Source organism: Mustela nigripes, chromosome 13 (genome assembly GCF_022355385.1).
Source record: "Mustela nigripes isolate SB6536 chromosome 13, MUSNIG.SB6536, whole genome shotgun sequence".
NCBI lineage: Eukaryota > Metazoa > Chordata > Mammalia > Carnivora > Mustelidae > Mustela > Mustela nigripes.
In genome coordinates, this window is record NC_081569.1 from 136,771,368 (window position 1) to 136,791,321 (window position 19,954).

The following is a 19,954-nucleotide window of genomic DNA, read 5'->3' on the forward strand; positions in this document are numbered from 1 at the left end:
ATTATTGGGGGGGAGTCTTTAGGGGTTTTTTAAGGTACAGTATTATGTCAGCTGCAAATAAGGCCAGTTAAACTTCTCCTTTACTTTACTTTTCTTGTCTGATCGCTGTGCTGACTGACATATTTCATGGGCTCAGTGGCCGCACGTGGCCAGTGGCTACTGTGTTGGACAGTGCAGGTCTGTCTTGTGCTTACATTGAGGAAATAGTCATCTTCGTTTATCAACAGGTTACAACTCCCTCCTATGGAACTAGGACCCAGGGAGGGTGTACTCACCCTCTAGAGAGCCCGGCACAGTGCCTAGCTCTTGGGAGGACCTTCGTCATTGTTTTGGAGTAAATGAAAGATTCTTTATGAGGGACGGTCTCTCTGCCCATAATATGATATGGCGCTAGGAGATGTGGGCATGGCCATGGTCCAGGAATCCTGCCTCAAGTTCCCTTTTCTTTCCCATGATCTGGGAGCCCCGCATCAAAGAGGAAAGAGTGCCGCAACAAGTAAAGGTCCAACATCTGGCACTCACTCATTTTAAAAATCAGACCTGATGTGTGTGGATCAGCGAAGGAAAGCAGGGAAGTCCAAGGAGGGGGAGGGGGCGGGGGAGGGGCCTAGAGTGAGACACTTTACTTCCTAAAGCCCCCAACTTCATTTCATCCCTTTGTTTATTCAACCATAAATGCTTATTAGCTCATTAGTTTGTTCATTTAGGGAATGTTCCCAGCATACTTCATTTAAGCTAGGCTTTTGCTAGGTGCTGGTGCATTTCATGAATAAATAAGAAACCATCCTATCTCTTGCTCTGTAATCCTCTGGTGAACTTGTTCTAGCAGAATCCGTGTTTAAACTGGAATAAACAAGCAAACGAGCAACACTTGTATAAGGCTAACACCTTCCCTTTCCCCTGTGGACTTTTTTTTTAAGTGTTATTTATTTAAATGATCTCTCCGTCCAGCACAGGCTGAAACTCACAACCCCAAGATCAAGAGCTGCATGTTCCTCCGACTGAGCCAGCCAGGCCCGCATGTGGACTTAAACTAAACTCCCTTCTCCCCTTCCATTGACAACACACCTACTGTGTGCCCGGTATAGTGCTAGACCATCTTTCCATCATCTCATTCAATCCTTCCATTTTTAGGGGTGAGTAAACTCTGGGTCAGAAAATGTAGGTAGCTTGCCTGATGGCTTCCAGCTAGCAAGAGGCTGAGCCCAGAGGCAAGCCTGACTCTTCAGCTTTCCTAAATGCAGGGCTTGGGACCCTATGGCAGTTCCTTGTCTTTGTTATTGAAGCTCTGCCTGGCTATAGGGCCCAGAACATGGCAGGTGCTCTGGAAAGGCAGACTGAATGGATCAACGGGATACTCGTTGAATTAGAGAATGAATGAATGACTTCTTCATCACTTTGTGATGATTTGTTTTTATGCTGGTCTGATTAAAATATAGGTTCCTGATGGGAACAGAAGGCACATGGACTCTGCAATCAGCTGGATCTGGGTTCAAAGCCTGACTTGGCCCACATTTGCTGAGAGACCCAAGCGAGGTTCTTAACCTCTCTGGAGCTATGTTTTCTGAGGTTTGAGAGCAATGTATGAGAGAGTGTATGCCTAGCAAAGTGTAGGTACTCAGAAAACACCTGTTAAATGGAATGGCATTGAATTGCAATTTGATAAGCATCTAGGGGAGGCTGGGGAAGAGAAAGCTTAAGATAAAGATAAAAGAAGCTGGCATCAGAGTCGTTCAGGAAGCATGTACAATTCCAACTGCAGCCCGTCTTCCTGAGAATGAGATTCAGGAGGAATCCGGCTCATGAGCCAGTCATGGGGGACAGAGGGTGAGATGCTGAGGAATTACTTTTTGAAAGTGATCACCTTGGAGCATTCGAATGATCAGAAGAAATGGGTCTCACAGCAAAGGTTGCAGAGGAGAGAGAGTGAGCCAGACCTCAAAGGACAGAAGGATTTCCTGTGCATTTCACTGTCTCCACCACTGCCCTGGATTCTCTCTGCCTGCTAAAGGACAGGTGGGTCCTGGGCCATCTCTGCTCCTGTGAAGGGCCTTAAATAATTGATAAGCCACTAAGTGAGAATCTCATGAATTCTTAAACCCTTTTAAGGGCCTCCCGGGAAGGGAGGGCATCCCCTCCAGGGTCTCTGTGGCCCTGCGGTCTCTCCATCTAGGTCCTGGATAAAGCAAATGTCAGGGTCAGGCCCCCCTGTGTGGCCTTCACACTCACAGCTTTTTAAGGAATGGAATATTTCCCCTCGCAGGATCCCCAGTTCTCTTCGCACATGGATTCTACACCAGTAATTGGCGTAAGGGCAATCTGGAGACTGTCCCCAGGACCCAGATCCTCTAAGAGGAACATGCATAGATATGTTCCCTTCCCCCAGGCTAAACTGCCAGGACCCAGAGCATGCAGGTGGCTTAAAACTTGGAGTGCTTGGGGTGCCTGAGTGGCTCAGTGGGTTAAGCCTTTGCCTTCAGCTCAGGTCATGATCCCAGGGTCCTGGGATCAAGCCCTGCATCGGACTCTCTGCTCAGTGGGGAGCCTGCTTTCCCCTCTCTCTCTGTCTGCCTCTCTGCCTACTTGTGATCTCTATCTGTCAAATAAATAAATAAATAAACAAACAAATAAACTTGGGATGCTCAAGGCCCTGGCAGATTGCCTCTCCCAACAAGTAAGTATATTTTTTAAATGCAGAAATGTTATGGAAAAAAACAAAGGTTCCCCCCCCCCCCGTTTGTTTTATTTTAAGGACAGATTACTTAAGCTAGGGAATGCTTCCTGGAGGAGGTAGCTTTTGAAATGAAACCCAAACCATCAAAAGAAAGATCTGGAGAAAGACAGCTGCAAACAGAAGGAATAAAAAAGACTGTCTGCCTGCAGGGAATCATACTTGGTGTGTTCCTAGGACAGAAAGAAACTCAGTGTGGCCAGAGCACAGTGAATGAGAGGGTTAGAGGGGTCTAAGGGAGACAGAAGACTGGATCTACTGGCCCTCATGAGGCCTCTGGGGAAAAGAGCAAACTTTTGAGCCTCTTTCTGGATAGGCATAACCCCTTATCCATACACAAGATTCCATGAGAGGAACATAGCTGAATTTTAACCCCTACTTGCCTGTCTGCCAGGCACCTTTGTGCAGTGTGCAACATGCAGAACTGTACATGAAGGACCTAGGGAGTGCTATTAGTTGTCTGTGATGGAGCTGGACAGAAGAGAGAAATCATAGCTCAGTGCTGGCCAGGTTAAATTCGAGATACCATTAACCACCAGGGGAAGTTGCTGAGTAGACAGATGGATATGCCCATCTGGAGCTCCGGGCAGAGGTCTGGGTGCCCTCACTGAATCATCACACACTTGGATAAGGCAGTCCGGGGATAGCCAGGTCTGCCTGTGAGGTGCTTAGGAGTCCATGGGAGACGTCAACAAGGTGCTCAGAAATCAAAATTTAAGAAGAGACTCCTTCCCAGGATCACATAAGTGCAGAGCTGGCACTTGAGAGTGAGTACCACCTTAAAATTTGTGTCTTCTTAAATCTAGTTCCATCCTGTGTAATTCAATGGAGAAAAGGTAGTCTAACAACTAATGGTGCTGGCCCACTTGGACACTCATTTGGTAAAGAAAAAGAAAAGAACCTCACACTTCCCTTCACACTGTATATAAAAACAAAAATAGGTCAGAGACCTAAACATAAAAGCTAGAAGTATGAAACTTTAGGCAGGAAAAAAACAGAGAAAACCTTCATGACCTTGGGGTAAGCAAAGATTGCTTAGGCTACAGAAAGCATGAACCATAAAAGAGAAAAAAAAATCAATTGGATTTCATCAAAACTAAGAATTTTTCTTCAGGGAAAAACAAAACAACAACAACAAAAAACACCATTAAGAAGATTAAAACACCAGAGGCCCAGAGAGACTGTGTACGGTATATATATCTGACATAGAATTTGTTTCCGAAACACGTAAGGAACTCTTCCAACTCACTAATAAAAGGACAATTGATCCAATTTTTTTTTTCAGTGGGTAAAAGACTGGATCCAACCCTTTGCAAAAGAAAATATACGAACATCCAAGAGTAAGTTAAAGTGATGTTCAAGATCATTGTCATCAGGAAAATGCAAATGAAAACCATAATGAAGTACTACTTTCCACCCACTAGAACAGCTTCTGTTAATAACAATGCCAAGTGTTCCGTGAGAACACAAAGCAACCAAAATTCTCCTACACTGCTGGTGGGTATATAAAATGTACGAACACTTTGTAACAGTTTGGCAGCTATTACCAACACAAAACTAAGCCATTGCCCTTTGAAAATGGAAACAAAGACTTGTAGCCAATGTTCAGTGTTTTAGTCATGATGGCCAAAACCTTGGAGACAACTCCAGCATCCATCAGCAGGAGAAAAGATTCAAACAAGACTGGTCCATATACACAGGGTCTGTATTCAGCAATCACAGTGTAACTACCTACATATGCCGCACCATGAATGAGTCTCCATGGCTGAACCCCAAAGCCAGACAAAGAAAAACAACAATTGGTATGATCCCATCTATACAGAAATCTAGAAAAGATAAATCTTACTGTAGTGCTAGAAACCTGATCAATGTTTGCCTGAGGCTGGCGATGGATGGTGGGTATTGACCCTAAGGGAATAAGAAGAAACTTGGAGGGATGAGTGGAATGTTCTATATCTTGATTATAGTTCTGGTTACAAGGGTGTATATATGTATCAAGACTCATTGACATGGACCTGTAAAATAGATACATTTATGTAAATTATACATCAATAGGGTGAGTTAAATACCTCCATTCAAGCTTTTGTGGACAGCCTTTTAAATCCTCTGGTCCTCCTTGTTACTCAGCCAGTGTGGCAACATTAGAATGTTTCTTCTGTTCAAGGACATTGTAGTTAAAGAGTTTGGTTCAGGGCAAGGACATAATGAGCATTAAAAATGGACTTCAGCGGGGGTGCCTGGGTGGCTCAGTCTACTAAGCGTCTGCCTTCAGCTCAGGTCATGATCCTAGGGTCCTGGGATGGAGCCCCACACTGGGCTCCCTACTCAGAGGAGAGTCTGCTTCTCCCTCTGCCTCTGCCTCTGTGATCTCTCTTGCACTCACTCTCTCTCAAATAAAATAAAATCTTAAAAAAAAAAAAAGAAAGAAAGAAAAGAAAACAAGAATGGACTCAGGAACTTGCAGTGCATGAGGGAAGTGGGGCCCAGAGAGAGGGGAGACACTTGTCCAAGGATACACAGCCCCGTACTCGTATGGACTACGAGGTGTTGCTCAGGGGAGTTTTGGGTTTTAGAAAAACCTAAACAAGCAGAGGCAGATGTCGGTCCATCAATCCGTCACCTCTTGTCCTGTCTGTTTTCCTTCACAACTGAGTCTGGGGTGAGGTCAGGATGCCATCCCCCTCCACCACCCCAGCAAGGCCCGGCCCGCCACACGGGCAATTGCCCAATTGCAGAGCGCCTTCTGGGTGAGATGCCCGTGGTCCGCCCAGTCCCCCCACCCCAGGGTACGGTCCTCAGCAAGCAGAGAGGACCACCTTGGGCAGGTCTCTGCACCTCCATCATTGCCCACCTCCCCTCCAGGGGCTCGGGGAGAAGCCATGACCATGGCCGTCGGCTCTCACTACTCCTACGGAACCCAGAGTTAGTTCTGCTCCGAAAGTGAGGCAAGGGAAGGAAATAACGAACAAGCCAAGCTAGTTCTTAAACCTCCTTGTGCCCAGCTCCAGGGCCTGAGGCACACTGAACTCTGGGCACAGAGCGGGCAAGGAAAGCTGGGTCACCCTGACTCTGACCCCCAAACAAGACACGCCAGCCCCTACGGGGCGCCAACAGCGTTGTACTTGGGGTCCAGGCCCAAGTTCTTACTCCCATCAGCTGGGCGACCCCGGCCTCAGTTTCCCCACTTGGCCCCCCACGCAGGAGAGGATGTGGGACGCGCAGGGGGTTCCGCCGGGCCCCGCCCTTGGGGTGGGGCTGGGGGAGGTCACGTGGAGGGGCTCCCGGGCCCCCGAGCCCCGCCCCGCTCCCCGCCTCTGTAGGGTCTGGGTCCGGAGCCGAGCGCGCAGAGCCCACCGAGGCCGCCACGCCGAGGCTGCTGAGGTCCGCGGGGCCGCAGGATCCGAGGTGTCTGCTCGCTGCTCCGCCCGTTCCCGGCCAGCTGTGCAGGCGGCTGGACCCGCAGCAGCAGCAGCAGCAGCAGCAGCAGCAGCAGCAGCAGCGAGGACTCGAGCGCGGGCGGCAGCGGCGACACCATGGATCTGTCCTTTATGGCCGCGCAGGTAACGGGGCGCCTTCCCCGCGCTCCCTGGGCTGCAAGTTTGGGGAGGTTCGGGGCCACGGGCTCGCCCTGCCTGCACCTCTGGCCGCGCCGGGAGGCTTCGAGCCGGGCGGTGGCGCCCGCCGGGGATCTACGTCCCAGTCCTTTGTCCGGAGCCGGGCATCCCCGACCTGATTTCTCGCGTCCGAGGCACAGAGCGCGGCACCCGGGGGGTGGGGCCCGCCGTGCGCCCTGAGAGCGCAGGGCCCAGCTCTTCCCAGACTGCTAGGGGCCTGGGCGTTGCGAGGCGACCCCTCCCTGCCGTCCCCTCTCCAGGACCCGGGCCTTTCCCTCAGGGCCGTGCAGCCCAGATCCGTGCAAACCCGGGTGGGCGGGCACCTTCGCTGCTCTCCATTCCCTGTCGGGCGCCCCCCACTCAGTTTCCCCCATTAAGTGGAGACCACAGCCCCCGCAGCCTGAGGAAGGAGGTGAGACCCGCTCTGTGACCAACCGAGCGCCGGAGCGCCGCTATCCTTTTATCCTTCTTTTTCCTTTGTAGGGAGTCTGTAGGCATCAGTGGCCAACGCGACCGTAACTCTTCCCTTGACACAAAACAGGTTGCCAATGTCAGGAACAAAACCGATGACCTCTCGTCACTTGATCCCTGCTGAAAGAGAGTCCCCTGGAGTTCTGAGCGTTGGGTCTTTATGTTTTCGTGCTCAGCTCTCCTGAGCTAGAACAAAGACAGGCAGACACCCCCTTTGCAGAGCTGCGTGGCCTCTCCCGAGACCCAGTGCCGAGGACAGTCTGGCTCCAGGGAAGACCGCATTGGGTCTGGACGAGTAAATCCCAGTGCACCACGTTCGGACCTTGCCCCTTCTATGAGTTGCTTATGTTGGGAGCCCAGAGGAAGGAAGGCCACCGGGGGTCCCTCTGTCCCCTGCATGGGGAGCAGGGGCCCCGCTGCTGTTTAATTTTTCAGGGGATGGATTTGAAGAGAACACTTTCCTTTCTCACTCCCTAAAATCCCCACCCCCCACCCCGAGTGGAAGCCTCTTGAAAAAGTAATAGCAAAATCCAGGTTGTATGGACAATGAGATCCCGAACCCAGTCATGGAAGGATGCAGGATCCCCAGGATGGTTCCAGATCCCAGCTCTAGGCAGCATCTTGTTTAGTTTTCCAAAACGTGCCTTGCTCCAGTCAGCAACACTGGTCTTTGCCTAATTTTCCGTCTCCTGTTTCTAAACCCTTGTTTATAAATATTGTCATGTGGGCATCATTTTAGACAGTGGTGACTTTAGCTACAGGTTAACTGGAGTGGCCTCACCAGATTTATGTCTAGGGGAGACGGGGGTTCACACACACCTATCTCTACCTGCCTCCTCAGGATCCCACCAAACAGCTTGCATCCATGGTTACGAGATGAGATAAATTGATCGGGGCTAACCCTGGGGCTGGCTGGAGCATTGGAGGTTGCTATGGTAACCCGACAAAATAGACATAGGACTTTCCACCATCTGCAGGCAGAGCCCGCACAGAGATTGGGTTCTTTTTTCTCTGTCTCTCTTTTTTTTTACTCTCAAGTTTTGTGTGCTCAGTGTATTCCTGCCAACAGATATTTGGGCATTGGTGACATGCTCAGTCCCGAATCAGTTGCAAGGAACAGAAACACAACAAGCCATCCTAGGAAGAAAGCCTGAGGTTTATGGAGCGCCTGCTGTGTGCCCACCATTTGCACACTGTATTATAGTAAATCCAGACAAGCCTGTGACATGGGCACTGTTATTCCCTCTTTCACAGATCAGGATGTGAAACTTGAATAAGATTAAATAATTTGCCAGCACGGCGCATGTCCCCGCACATCAGCAGTGGACAGTGTGACAGGGAAATATTAATGCCTCCATCTACTTGTTTGGCAAAAGTGCCGAAAAGCTCATGCCAAGCACCGTGCTGGGCGTATGGGGTGGGACTGGGGTGCTGGCGACAAAGTGAAAGGGGATGTATGTAGGTTTTCTTTCTGGTACTTCCAGAAGACTGGAGACGTGATGGGCCAGGCCATCCCCAGCAGGGGGAATGGATCGGGATCAGAGCCAACCAAGACACTTGGCACATAGTAGGCCTTCGGCGAGTTTCTGTTAGGTGATTGGACGGGGGTGAGACCAGATGGATGTCTATTGTGAAAAGGCAAGAACAGGAAAACAGTGCCTTTGTTGTGTTGGATGCCCCTCCCCCCACGAACACCTGTCACCATCAGGACTTGGAGGACTCAAACTTGGACGGAGTAGAACTTCAGGCAGGTCTCCCCTGGTGGGCTCTAGGCAGAGAGGCAGGAGGAGGGAGGCCCAGAATATAGTCAGAGCCTCCTTCAGGAAGGGGGAAGGTAGGAGCAGAGGACATCTGGGAGAGGGGGGCTGGGGCCAGGTCACAGAGGTGCCAACCATTGAGTGGGAAGTTCACATGAATCAGTGGGCCGTGGGAGACATTGCAGGTCGTTGAGCAGGGAATGGTTTGTGATTGAAACTGGGTACTTTGGGAAGATCCCAGCCCCAGTGGAGCAGAGAGGCTGGAGGCATTAGTGGAGCCAGAAGCACCCACCTGCTTGATTAATTGAGGGAATGAAGCCAGCTCCCTGGGACTCCAAGAGCTCCTCCCCCTCCTCAGGGTTGTGGACTGTGATTCCTGCCCCTGGCTTTAAAGGGTCCAGAGGATATAAGCCATTTCAGAAAGAGTGGCCTCTCAAACGCTAAGCTTTACAAAGACATGCTTTATGGATGGAGGGAGTGGACACCAGTTCTCCCGCAACTCCGCAGCCGCAGATGCGCCCTCACTGGTGTGGGTGCGTGGGGCTGTGTGAGGGGGTGTGGAAGAAGCTGTGGACCCAACCTCACCCCTGAGCCCCGGAGGTGCTCAGCCACCCTTTCCTCCACCCTGGACACACCCTCGCCCCTCTCTGCACAGTTCCTGGGTCCCCAGACCCCCTGGCACGTTGAGCACCTGTTTCTCTATGGTCAGCGGTGACCAGAAGGGCAGGGCTGTGCAGATGCCCAGGGAGCTGGGGACCAGGAGGACAGCACAGACATTGAGGACTGAGCCCCAAATCCCTGTGTCATTGCTGGGGTGGCTCTTACCCCAAAGATGGCCCTGTTCCCTCCCTCCCCATCATGGTTCCTCTGCCCTTAAATCTGGGTTGACATCAGTGACTTTCTTGACCAGGAGAAGGCAGTGTGGGTGGCATTCTGGAATCTCCGAGATTAGCTTTTAAGGAGACTGCAGCGTCCACTGATGAGTCCTAGAATGCTTGCTCTAGGGGAAATGCAGAGAGCCTGAGACCTCTGCAATGAGACGAGAGAGTGAACATTTAAGGGACCTGCCGCGTGGGCAGAAATGAACAAGAGGGTGAGGCGTGCTCGAGGCTGTTAAGGCCGAGTTGAACGAGCACACACAGGACACACGAGCTCAGTCTTGTGTTTGTCCTGTGCCACCCCTACAGTGACTAGTCTAAACTCAGGAGTTCCCAACGTTACTGCCACGAGGATCCCCTGGGAGCTTGGATGACCTGTGCCCCCACCCCACCCCCAGTGCTCCCCTCACAGTCTCAGCTGGAATCGGACATCAGTATTTTCTGCCGTTCCCCAGAAGATTCCAGTGTGTGGTCTGGTTGGAGACTCAAAGCTGAAACCGCACTTAGGGCCATCTCCCTCCCCTCGTCTGGATGGAACAGGTCCTTGGCTCCCTGGCCCCTCTCAGGTCACAAAAGGTCCTGTGGTCTCCAAAAGTCAACTGAGTATGGATTCAGCAACTTAAAAAGTGAGACCCAGAAGGATAACGTGGAGACTTGCTCCAGAATTGAGGTTCCCCCTTCCTCCTGCCCACACCTGCCACATGTGGGAGACCCATAGTCGGGGAGGTGGCTCTGCGAGTCCCGTCACGCAGACAGGGAAGAAGGGGAGCGCCAGGAAGGCTCAGCCAGCAAGCGGAGGACCAGGCGTGGAGTCCAAACCCCATGGCTGTCCTGCATGTGGGTTCACCAGCTCTCAGAGCAGACCCAGTGCCAGGGTGCGGGGGTGCGGGGGGAACCCAGGGAGTGCAGGGGTGCGGGGGGAACCCAGGGCCCCGCCGTGGAGCAGCCCCAGGGGATCCTAAGTCCCTGAACACAGAGTGTTGTGCTTATGTCCATTTTTTTAAAAGATCTGTTTATTTGAGAGAGAGAGAGAGAGAGCATGAGCAGGGGGAGGGGCAGAAGGAGAGGGACAAGTAGACTCCCCACCTAGCAGGGACCCCAACACGGGACTCAGTGCCGGGACCCTGAAATCTTGACCTGAGCCCAAGTCAGACACTTAACTGACCGAGCCACCCAAGCACCCCGTGTTTATGTCCATTTTTATTTTTTTTAAGATTTTATTTATTTATCTGAGAGAGAGAAAGAGCATGAGAGGGAGGAAGTTCAGAGGGAGAAGCAGACTCTCTGTGGAGCTGGGACCCCCCTATGCGAGACTAGATCTGGGACTCTGGGATCACAACCTGAGCGAAGGCAGTGACTTAACCAACTGAGCCACACAGGCGCCCCATGTCCATTTTTAAACATGTTCCTAAGGAGGACTCTATTAGTTTCCTGGGACTGCCCTTAACAAAGGGGCACCGAATGGCTTGGCCCCGGGGGAGAATCCATTCCAGGCCTCTCTTAGCCTTGGATTTGCCCGTGGCCCTTGGTGCCCCTTGCATGTGGCTGCATCTCTCTGATCTCTCCCTCAGCAAACCTGGCACCTGCCCTCTGTGTCTCTGTGTCTCTTCTCCTCTGCTTAGAAAGACGTCGGTATACTGGGTTAGGGTCCACTCTGATGACCTCCGTTTAATTTGACTATACCTGCAGAGAACCTAGTTTGAAAGGAGGCCATACTCACAAATACCAGGAGTTAGGGTTTCAGGAGCATGTTTTGGGGGGAGACACAGTTTACCCCATAGTAACATCTGAACACCCACAAAGAATCCAAATCTTGATTCGTGGGCTAGTGCCCACCGGTCTTCGAGAGGCAGGGGGCAGATCACTTCTCTACACCTTAGTTTCATCATCTGTGAAATGGGCACAAAATCGCCTTCCCAGTGGAACTGTTCATGTAGTCCTTCAGCTTCCTGTGGGCCCGACCCGGAGCTCTAGGGAGGAGAAGGCCACGGGCCTGCTGTATGATATGTGACATGGTGTGGGTAAAGGGCCAGACGAGGTACCAAACCCACAGGTCAGGGAAGGGTTCTGGAAGTTTGATTTCAGCTGTCCGAGGGAAGCCTAGCTGTTACGTAGACAGAGAAGGAGGGAGGACATTTAGGCAGAGGGATTAGCATGCACAAGGGTTGAATGGAATAGGGCTTGAAATAGTGTCTCCTGTTGGGTGTGGAGTTTGCAAGTCAGGGCATTTGGCTGGGGGGGAGACAGGTGGGGAGGGCGTGGGAGACTAGGGCCAGATAGGGGACCTCATGCCGTGGAGGACAATGGGGTGGGGTGACCCACGGGGCAGAGGGCTGGCCTAGAAGAAGGCACAGGCATCTCTAGCCCCTAACTTGTGCCCCACAGACACACAGGTCCAGGGCTGTGGGTTCTTCCAGGTTTTCAAGATAACTGAAAATTTGGATTTTTATATGCAGTCTGGATTTTTAAATTTGGCCACTCATTAAAAATTTTTGGTAAGCCAGCCACCCATGATCTGAATGAACTGTTTCAGTTACTTAATGCTTTTTATTTCAGCTACTTAGTGGCCTAAAGCAATCATTTACTTTGCTCACGATTTTGTGGGACCAGAATTTGGGAAGGATTCGGCTTGACCATTTGTCTCTGCTCAGTGGCAGCAGGGCCTGGAGTCAAGACATCCAGCATCGTACACACGTCTGGTGACTCTGTTCAACTTGACCATTCTCACCACTTGGCCTTTCGTCTTGCCTGTTTTTCTTCAGGCAGCTGGGGCTTTCTCCCAGTGCGGTGGTCTCCTTGTGCCGCACTGCCTTCCCCCTGAACGGGCATTCCTGGGTAGAAGCTGCGAGGTTTCCTATAAATGAGGCTCGGAAGTCCCAGAATGTCAGTAACTCTGTTCATTTGGCCAAGAAAGTCCAAAGGCCAGACCCAGTTTCCGAGCAAGGGATCAGGTTCCACCTCTCAGTGTGGGGAACAGCGTGCTCATCCAGGAGGGACAGAAGGAATGGATATCTTTGGGGACTGGCTGCTCCAGGGGCCAAACCCGGCAGGTGCGGGATTGGTCCTGGGGCTGCCCACGCGTGTGCCCTAGATGAGTGGGATGTGTGTAGAACTTGGAAAACCTTGTGAACTGCCAACTCCAAGAGAAAAATAAATTACTGCTAATAAGGTAGGCCATGACATCATTAGGCTGAACTGCATCAAGTTGCTGATCCGTGGCCATTTTTACCTGACAATTTCATATAGTTCAGCCTAATTGGTGCTAGCTGGAGAAACAGTAAGTTCTTGAGTTATGGAGGGAAGGAGGGGAGGAGACGCGGGGAGGGAGATCAGCACCTGCTGGGGAGACCTGAGGGGGCTTCCTGTGTTTGAAGAGAGGGCATCTCGCCACCACAACCCCAAGACACACACACACACACACACACACACTTCTCCCCTCAGCTGAGTGGGCAGTCTTTCCGGAAGACAGCCTGTGTGGTCTAATCATAGCTGAGATTCATCAGCCGCCATCCCTAATCCCCTGCCCTTTTCTCTCCCTAGACCTTGGGAGGCTCATAGTTAATTTGCATTTTTAAATCATTTTTCATGGAGAAGGAAAAATCCACAAAAGAATCCAGTAGTGCTGAAGAGGTTATTCTGTTATCTCTGGAAATGGCCGTCCCTACGGGCATGGGCTTGTGGGATAATTCCAAAAGATCTGCAAGACACCAGCAGAAATTTTCTCTCCCCAGAAGAACGCAGCACTGCCCAGAAAAATAGAATTCTAGGGAGTCTGGCAACCTCCTACTTAGAGAATGTTTTCCCCAGCCAGCAACTGCTCTCTTTTCTTAAAGCAAGATTTATCATTTAAATACAAATTGTCTATTTATCTCAAATGTTTTTAACTGTAGGGCCTGTCTTGTTATACTTCCAATTTTCATTTAAAGGATTTAAATATTTTATCTTTGTAATTAAACCTGCTTCAAGAGAGAATATAATGCTACGTTTTTGCAGGGCATAATGAGCGGTTAAGGAAGACTCAAAATTCATGGTACTTTTTGTAGACCAGATTTCTAGACAGCATTTTGGGAGTCAAGACACTCCATGTCACAGAGCTAAGAGAACTGGGGCATCCGGAGGTGAGTTGCAAGTCTCCAATCAAATACTTGAGTGTTTATGGAGCAGCTCCTGTGTGCTGAACTCTCCTCACTCTGCTTTTAGGAACTGAACCCCAGTTCCTTCTCTTCTGAGATGATGGAGACTCACCTCTTCACTGCCCCCTCATTCTGTCCCCTCAAGATGCCCCTGTACTTTCCCATTATAACTGCCATTTATCAAATTCTTAGGGGGGCACCAGGCGGGCCCTGTGTTGTGTAACACACAGAATCTCACTAAATCCTTTATGACAGGTCTGTGGAATAGGCAATTTTAAGATCCATTTTACAGATGAGGAAACTGAGGCTTAGGGCACACACAACTGAGATTCAAACCCAGATCTCTCTGCCATGTCGGCTTGTTTTTTTTGTTTGTTTGTTTGTTTTTGTTTGTTTGTTTGTTTGTTTTTTAATGCAATCTCACAATCTCTGCCTTCTGCTTAGAGTCTTTAAGTCATTCGTGTTTAGTGTGATTTCTTGATGTGGTTGGGTTTATATCTACTATCTCATTGTTGCCTGTTGGTCCCATCTGTACTTTGTTCTCTTTCCCCTCTTTTTCTGCCTTACTTTGGATAAGGAATCTTTTGTTATTCCATATGATCTCCTTTGTTGGTTTACTAGCTCTAACTGTTTTGTTATATTAGCAGTTGCTTTAGGATTTCTAGTATGGACCATTAAGTTATCACAGCCGAGCTGCAATGATATTATACCACTTCACACTACTCTCCCCTCTCAGCTGTTGTGCTATTGTTGTTACACATTTCACTTCTGTGTGCTATAAGCCTCACGCCACATTATTATTTTTGTTAAAATTCAAGGATCTTTTAGAGCAATTTAAATAGTAAGAAAAAAGTCTTATATATTTTCTCATAAGATTATTTCTTCCAGTGTTCTTTATTCCTTTGTGTAGATCACAAATGTGGTATCATTTTCATTCTGCCTGAAGGACTTTAACATTTTTAGTGTGCACAAGTGCTGGCAATGAATTCTTCCAACTTTTATATGTCTGGCTGGGAAGAGTCTCTCTCTCCTTTTTTCTAACTATCATTTTTGAAAGTTAATTTTTACTCGGCATGGAACTCTAGGTCGACAGTTTGTTTTTCAGTGAAGATATTGTTCCTCCAACTTCTAGCTTGCAGTGTTTCCACTGAGAAATCTGCTGCCATCGGATTTTGGCCCTCTAAACATGTGTCTTTTTTCCTTTGGCTGCTTTAACAGCTTTCTCCTTATTGATTTTGGGAACTTTGCTTATAATGTGGTTTAGTGCAGTGTTTTGTTTTGTTTTGTTTGTTTTTCCCATGTTTCTTGTGCTTAGGATCTGGGAGCTTTCCCATCTGTGGGTTTGTAAGTTTAAGGTCTACAACACAGTGATTTGGTGTGTGTGTTTATCACAAAATGGCAACCACCCATGTGGTCTTTGTTTCTATGAATCTGGATTTTTTTAGATTCTGCATATAAATGAGATCATACAGTATTTGTTTTTCTTTCTGACTTATTTCACTTAGCATTAAGCCCTCAAGGCCCATCCATGGTGGTGCACATGGCAAGATTTCTTTCATTCTTCTGGTGAATAGTATTCTGGGGTGTGTGTGTGTGTGTGTGTGTGTGTGTGTGTGAGCATGCATGCACGTGCGTGCATATCACATCTTTATCCATTCATCCACTGATACACACTAGGCTGTCTCAGTGTCCTGGCTGTTCTAAGTAATGCTGCAGTGAGCATAAGGGTACAGATCACTCTTCGGACAGCGATTCCATTTTCTTTGGCTATATACCCAGAACTGAAATTGCTGGATCATATGGTAGTTCTATATTTTTAAATTTTTAATTGAATTTTTGAACCTCCACACCACTTTCCACAGTAGTTGCACCAATTTACACTCCCACCAGCAGTGCACAAGTCTTGCCTTCCATCCGTATTCTCACCAACTCTAGTTTTTTTTTGGTCTTCTTTCTTCTTGATGCTGGCCCCTAGGACAGGTGTGAGGTGACAGCTCATTGCAGGTTTTGTTTTGCATTTCCCTGATGATAAGTCATGTCAAGCACCTTTTCATGCACCTGTTAGATCTTCTGAACGTCTTCTTTGGAAAAACTCCAATTCGCATCCTCTGCCCACTTTCTATCTGGGTTCTTTGGGGTTTTTTTCTTGCATCATATGAGCTTTACATTATTTCTTTACATAGCTTTTTTGTTCCCACCTTTCCTCTCCTTTGGAGACTCCATTTACACATACATCCAGCTGCCTACAGGTGTCTCCCAGCTCCCTGGTGTTTATTCATTTTTGATGAGTCTCCTTTTCTGATTGTGTTTCATTTAGGGTAACTAGTATGGATGTGTCTTCAAGTTCACCAGTGTTTTTCTTGAACATTAATCTCTGTGAATCCCATGTGGTGTATTTTTTATCTCAGGCATGGTAGTTTTTATGTCTACAAGCTTGATTTGTGTCTTTCTTTATATTTTTAATTGTCTTAGCATGCTCAGTGTTTCTTTAGCTTTCTGAGCTTGTGGAGTAATTAGAACAACTGCCCCCTTGGCCCTCATTGGCTACTCTTAATTCTGCCTCGGTTCTGGCTGATTTTGATTGACTGCTTTCTCCTCATTATGAGTCATATTTGCTGCTGCTTGGTATGCTTGACAATTTTTGATTAGATGCCAAACATTGTGAATTTTACATTGTGGGATGCTCAATATCCTTTTATTCCTATAAATATTCTTGAGCTTTGTTCTGGGATGCAGTGATGTTACTTGGAAACAGTTTGATCCTTTGGGGTCTTGCTTTTAAGGTTTGTGAGGTCAGACTGGAACCATCTTTAGTCAAAGAGCCCTTCTTTCCTGCTGGTGAGGCAGGCAGTTCTGAGTAATTTACACAGTGCCTGTGGATTGCAAAATTTTCAAAGTGACTGTTGGAAACAGGAACTGTTTCCAGCCTGTGTGGATGTTGGGCACTATTCCCTGTCATCCTTTTGGGGGATTCCTGCCTCCATTGCTTCCCTGACACACCTGCACCCATCAATCCTCTCCTGGATATCTGAAGGGTCCTTCTGCAGACCCCTAGGGTTCTCTTTGTGTATAGCTCTCTCCCCTCCATGCTCTGCCTCATTGTCTCCAGCTGCACTGGTCTCCCCAGACTTTAGTCCCATCTTTTCCATCAAGGAATGTACTGGTCTCTGCCAGGTTTCCCTGTCCTGTTCCACAACCTGGAAACTCTCCTCAGGTAGGCAACTGAGTCACTTGGAGGGATCACCTAGTTTGTTTCCTGTCTCTCAAAAGTCAGTACTCTTTGCTGCCTGATGTCCAATGTCTTGCAACCCATTTTCATGTATTTTGTACATTTTTATTGTTGTTTGATTTGGAAGGGTAGATCTAGTCCCTGTTACTTGGCTGGAAGCAGAATTTTCATAGGTGTTTTCAACAACTATGCTCCCACCTTCCTCCTTCCTGCATTATGGGGAAGGGGACTCAAGACCTGAGTCTGACTCTGGCCAACTGTCTCCCCCCGCCAACTCCCAGCCCTGGACCCTTGCTTGGTCTGGCACATCTCGGAATCTTCTGAATGTTATAAAATGTGGGTGGAGTACGGACTTAATCTCACAGGTGACTCTCGGATGCCAGGGTTAGGAAGCCAAACTGCACAGGCTGGGCAAGTTCCTTTCCATGCTACCTTGCCATGTGATCTTTTTTTTTTCAGGTGCCCTGGGACAGGGCATAGGGGACATCGAGAGAGCCAGTGCTGTGCCACAGGTGTCAGGTGGCTTAGTGAGCAAGGATGGGTTCCCTGAGGCCTCCCTCCACGCCCCTGCACCGTGGGGAGGCTCAGTCCCCAGAGGGATGGAAGTGAAGGGTGGAGCAGGCTGGTAGGCAGCAGCTGGGACTCCATGTGTCCTCTCCAGACCCTGCAACCTCCACTCATCCATCCCCTCAGCATGGAGCTGTGGGAGATGGTTACAAATGCAGTTAACTTGGCCTCCAGCAGCTTTGTGGGGGAGGGGGAACCTCAGGGAGGTGACTAATTGCTCTCCCAGACCCCTGCACCCCTGCCTCTCCCGAGCCCGAGCCCGGCAGTGTTGTTGGCATGTCCTGCCTCCTTTCTGAGGTCCTGCCAGCTCTTCTTTCTCCCATGGAGATCCTGCTGCGGCCTCGCCATACATCCCAGTAACCTAGCAGGCAGGGTGGACTTGCGGGCAACATGCCATACAGAGCCCCCCCAGTGGGAGAGGGGGCGGATAGTGTGGATGAATCTTGAGCTCCTTAAGGATGGGCTCCATGCTGCACAACTACCCAGTGAAGACAATTCCACTGCACGCCCATGTCACACACGGGGAGACCGAGGCTCTGAGAGCCTGAGTTTCTGGCCCAAAGTCACCCAGGCAAGAAGGGGTAAGATGGGGCTGGGTCTGAGCCAGGGCCCAGGTGCCAGGTGGGGAGCAGCTAACGGGTTGCTGTGCCACAGCGGGCCTCCAAGGCGCCCCAAGCCCCGGACCAGCATGCTTCTTTGTCACAGCCTTCTGTTAGCCGGTCTCCCTCCCTAGAGCCTGTGTGTGCACAGGGGACCGTAGCTGCAGGGAGTTGTTCCAGAGCCCAGACAGGCTGGCGCCAGAGGCTGGCCAGAGGCCCACAGAAGGCTAAAGGGGGTGGGGGGGGGGGGCGGAGTGCAGGGCTGCAGCAGGGGGAGCTGCTCTGGAAGAGCTCCTCTCCCTCCTCCTCCATCAGAACATCAGAGAATCCTGGTGTTCCCTGAGTTCGGGGTTCCTGTCTCCTTTATGCTGGGATCACCACTGCCCAGCCCAGGGCCAGATGGGGAAAATGCTGAATCAGTGAATTGAGAGGGCCAGGAATCCCAAGAAGCACAAGAAAAGCTGGATAGAAAACCATGTCTTGTGTCCCCTTGCATCACTTCCTGTTGGGGTCTGGGTCACAGCTTTCTTCCCCCAAGGGGAACCCTTGGTCCCTAACCCCGGGACCTGGCCTACCATAGGTTCTTAGTAGCCCATGGAATGGACACAGTGACCCCTTGAGTCGGGGAACTGGAGAGTGAACTCTGATTCCCATGTTTGCCTTACTCTAGGACCAGATCCCCAGGAAGACCTACTGTAATGCCAGAAATCCCTCCCAGCATGCCTTGTGAAGTGACCTGTGCATCTGCATGGGCAGGGAACTTACCACCTCGCAAGACCATGACTTCACTATGCAGCAGGGAGATCACTTCCTCTCTCCAAGCCTCTGCATGCTCAGGGTGCAGTGGGGTCATGGTAGTGGTGATAAGTTATGATCAAGCTCAAGATTTTGAGGCTTACCAGCAGGAATGTGGCTCCTACTAAGTGTCAGTGAATGGGAATTATTCACAACAGACTTCCTCCCTTGAGTCAAAAATCATCTGCCCTTCATCCCTGGCACCGAGTCTAATCCTGGTTGCACGTGATGGGCTCTTCTGTGATTGCACTGGGGGACCACAGAGAGCACCCTGGGATGGGGGGCAGAAGGCCTGAGTCCCAGGGCTGGCTCTGCCACGAATGATTTGAAGTAAGATACTTTAACTTGTAGCCTCCGTGTCTCTGTAAAATGGGTAGCCCATTTTATACCTAGCTCATGATGTGGGCAGGAGAATGAAATGAGATGATGGCTGTAAAAGTACACCTTAGTGCACGCATACCAGTAAGTGTTACTCCATTTGGGCCATCCTCCTTTATTCTCCCTTGGTACCGTTCCTTTTTCGGACTGAGTGTAGCTATTTCCCTCCCTCAACTGTCTTCCCAAATGACTACTCTCTCTGAAGTCTTCACCAGGTCAGGCAGTGTTCTTGTAAATCCATTTTCTTAAAATATGACATGATGCCCCAGAAGAATCCATCACCTCCTCAGATCTAACCCTGATACACCCGTTAATGTGGCCATTGAGAGTCATATCTTGCCTCCCATGATGCTGTACCTTTGACTCCTACTGATGAGGGGCATCTCTTTTCCGAGTGCTTTGTAGCCAGTTCTGCTTTCCAGAATGTGTACAATTGATCTTTTTGAACCTTAGCACAGATATGTCAAGAGCTGCGAGGCGTCTGAAATTCTACCCTGTGTGTAAGTTTGCCTGCTGTAATTTAAATGATGCTGGCAGAAGACATGAGGCTCCTGGATAGAGAACTCTATGACTCAGAGCGCAGCCAGCAGTGTGAGCTTCATGTTCTCATCAGTACACCCTACTGCACGGGCCCCAGGGGGGTGATGCCCAGCTGCTGGGGAGACTCTCTCTGTGTGCTCCCTGGGTTTGTGGAACAGCCGAGAAACCCCATGCTTAGGAAAACCTGCTCTTTTCAAGGGAGCTGCTGGCAAACCTGCCCCACCTTTGTCTCCGAGGGAGTCACCCCGGTCAGGAGACAGAT

General features: G+C 49.7%; 1 protein-coding gene across 1 annotated transcript in view; it reads left to right on the top strand.

Annotated features, from left to right (window-relative positions):
- Positions 1 to 6,033: 6,033 nt before the first annotated feature.
- Positions 6,034 to 19,954, top strand: part of C13H14orf132 (chromosome 13 C14orf132 homolog) — a 50,318-nt gene continuing 36,397 nt past the window's right edge. The window contains exon 1 of the mRNA XM_059373911.1: positions 6,034 to 6,291. Coding sequence (XP_059229894.1) covers positions 6,265 to 6,291 — 27 coding nt within the window. The 5' untranslated portion in view covers positions 6,034 to 6,264. The remainder of the gene's footprint in view (positions 6,292 to 19,954) is intronic.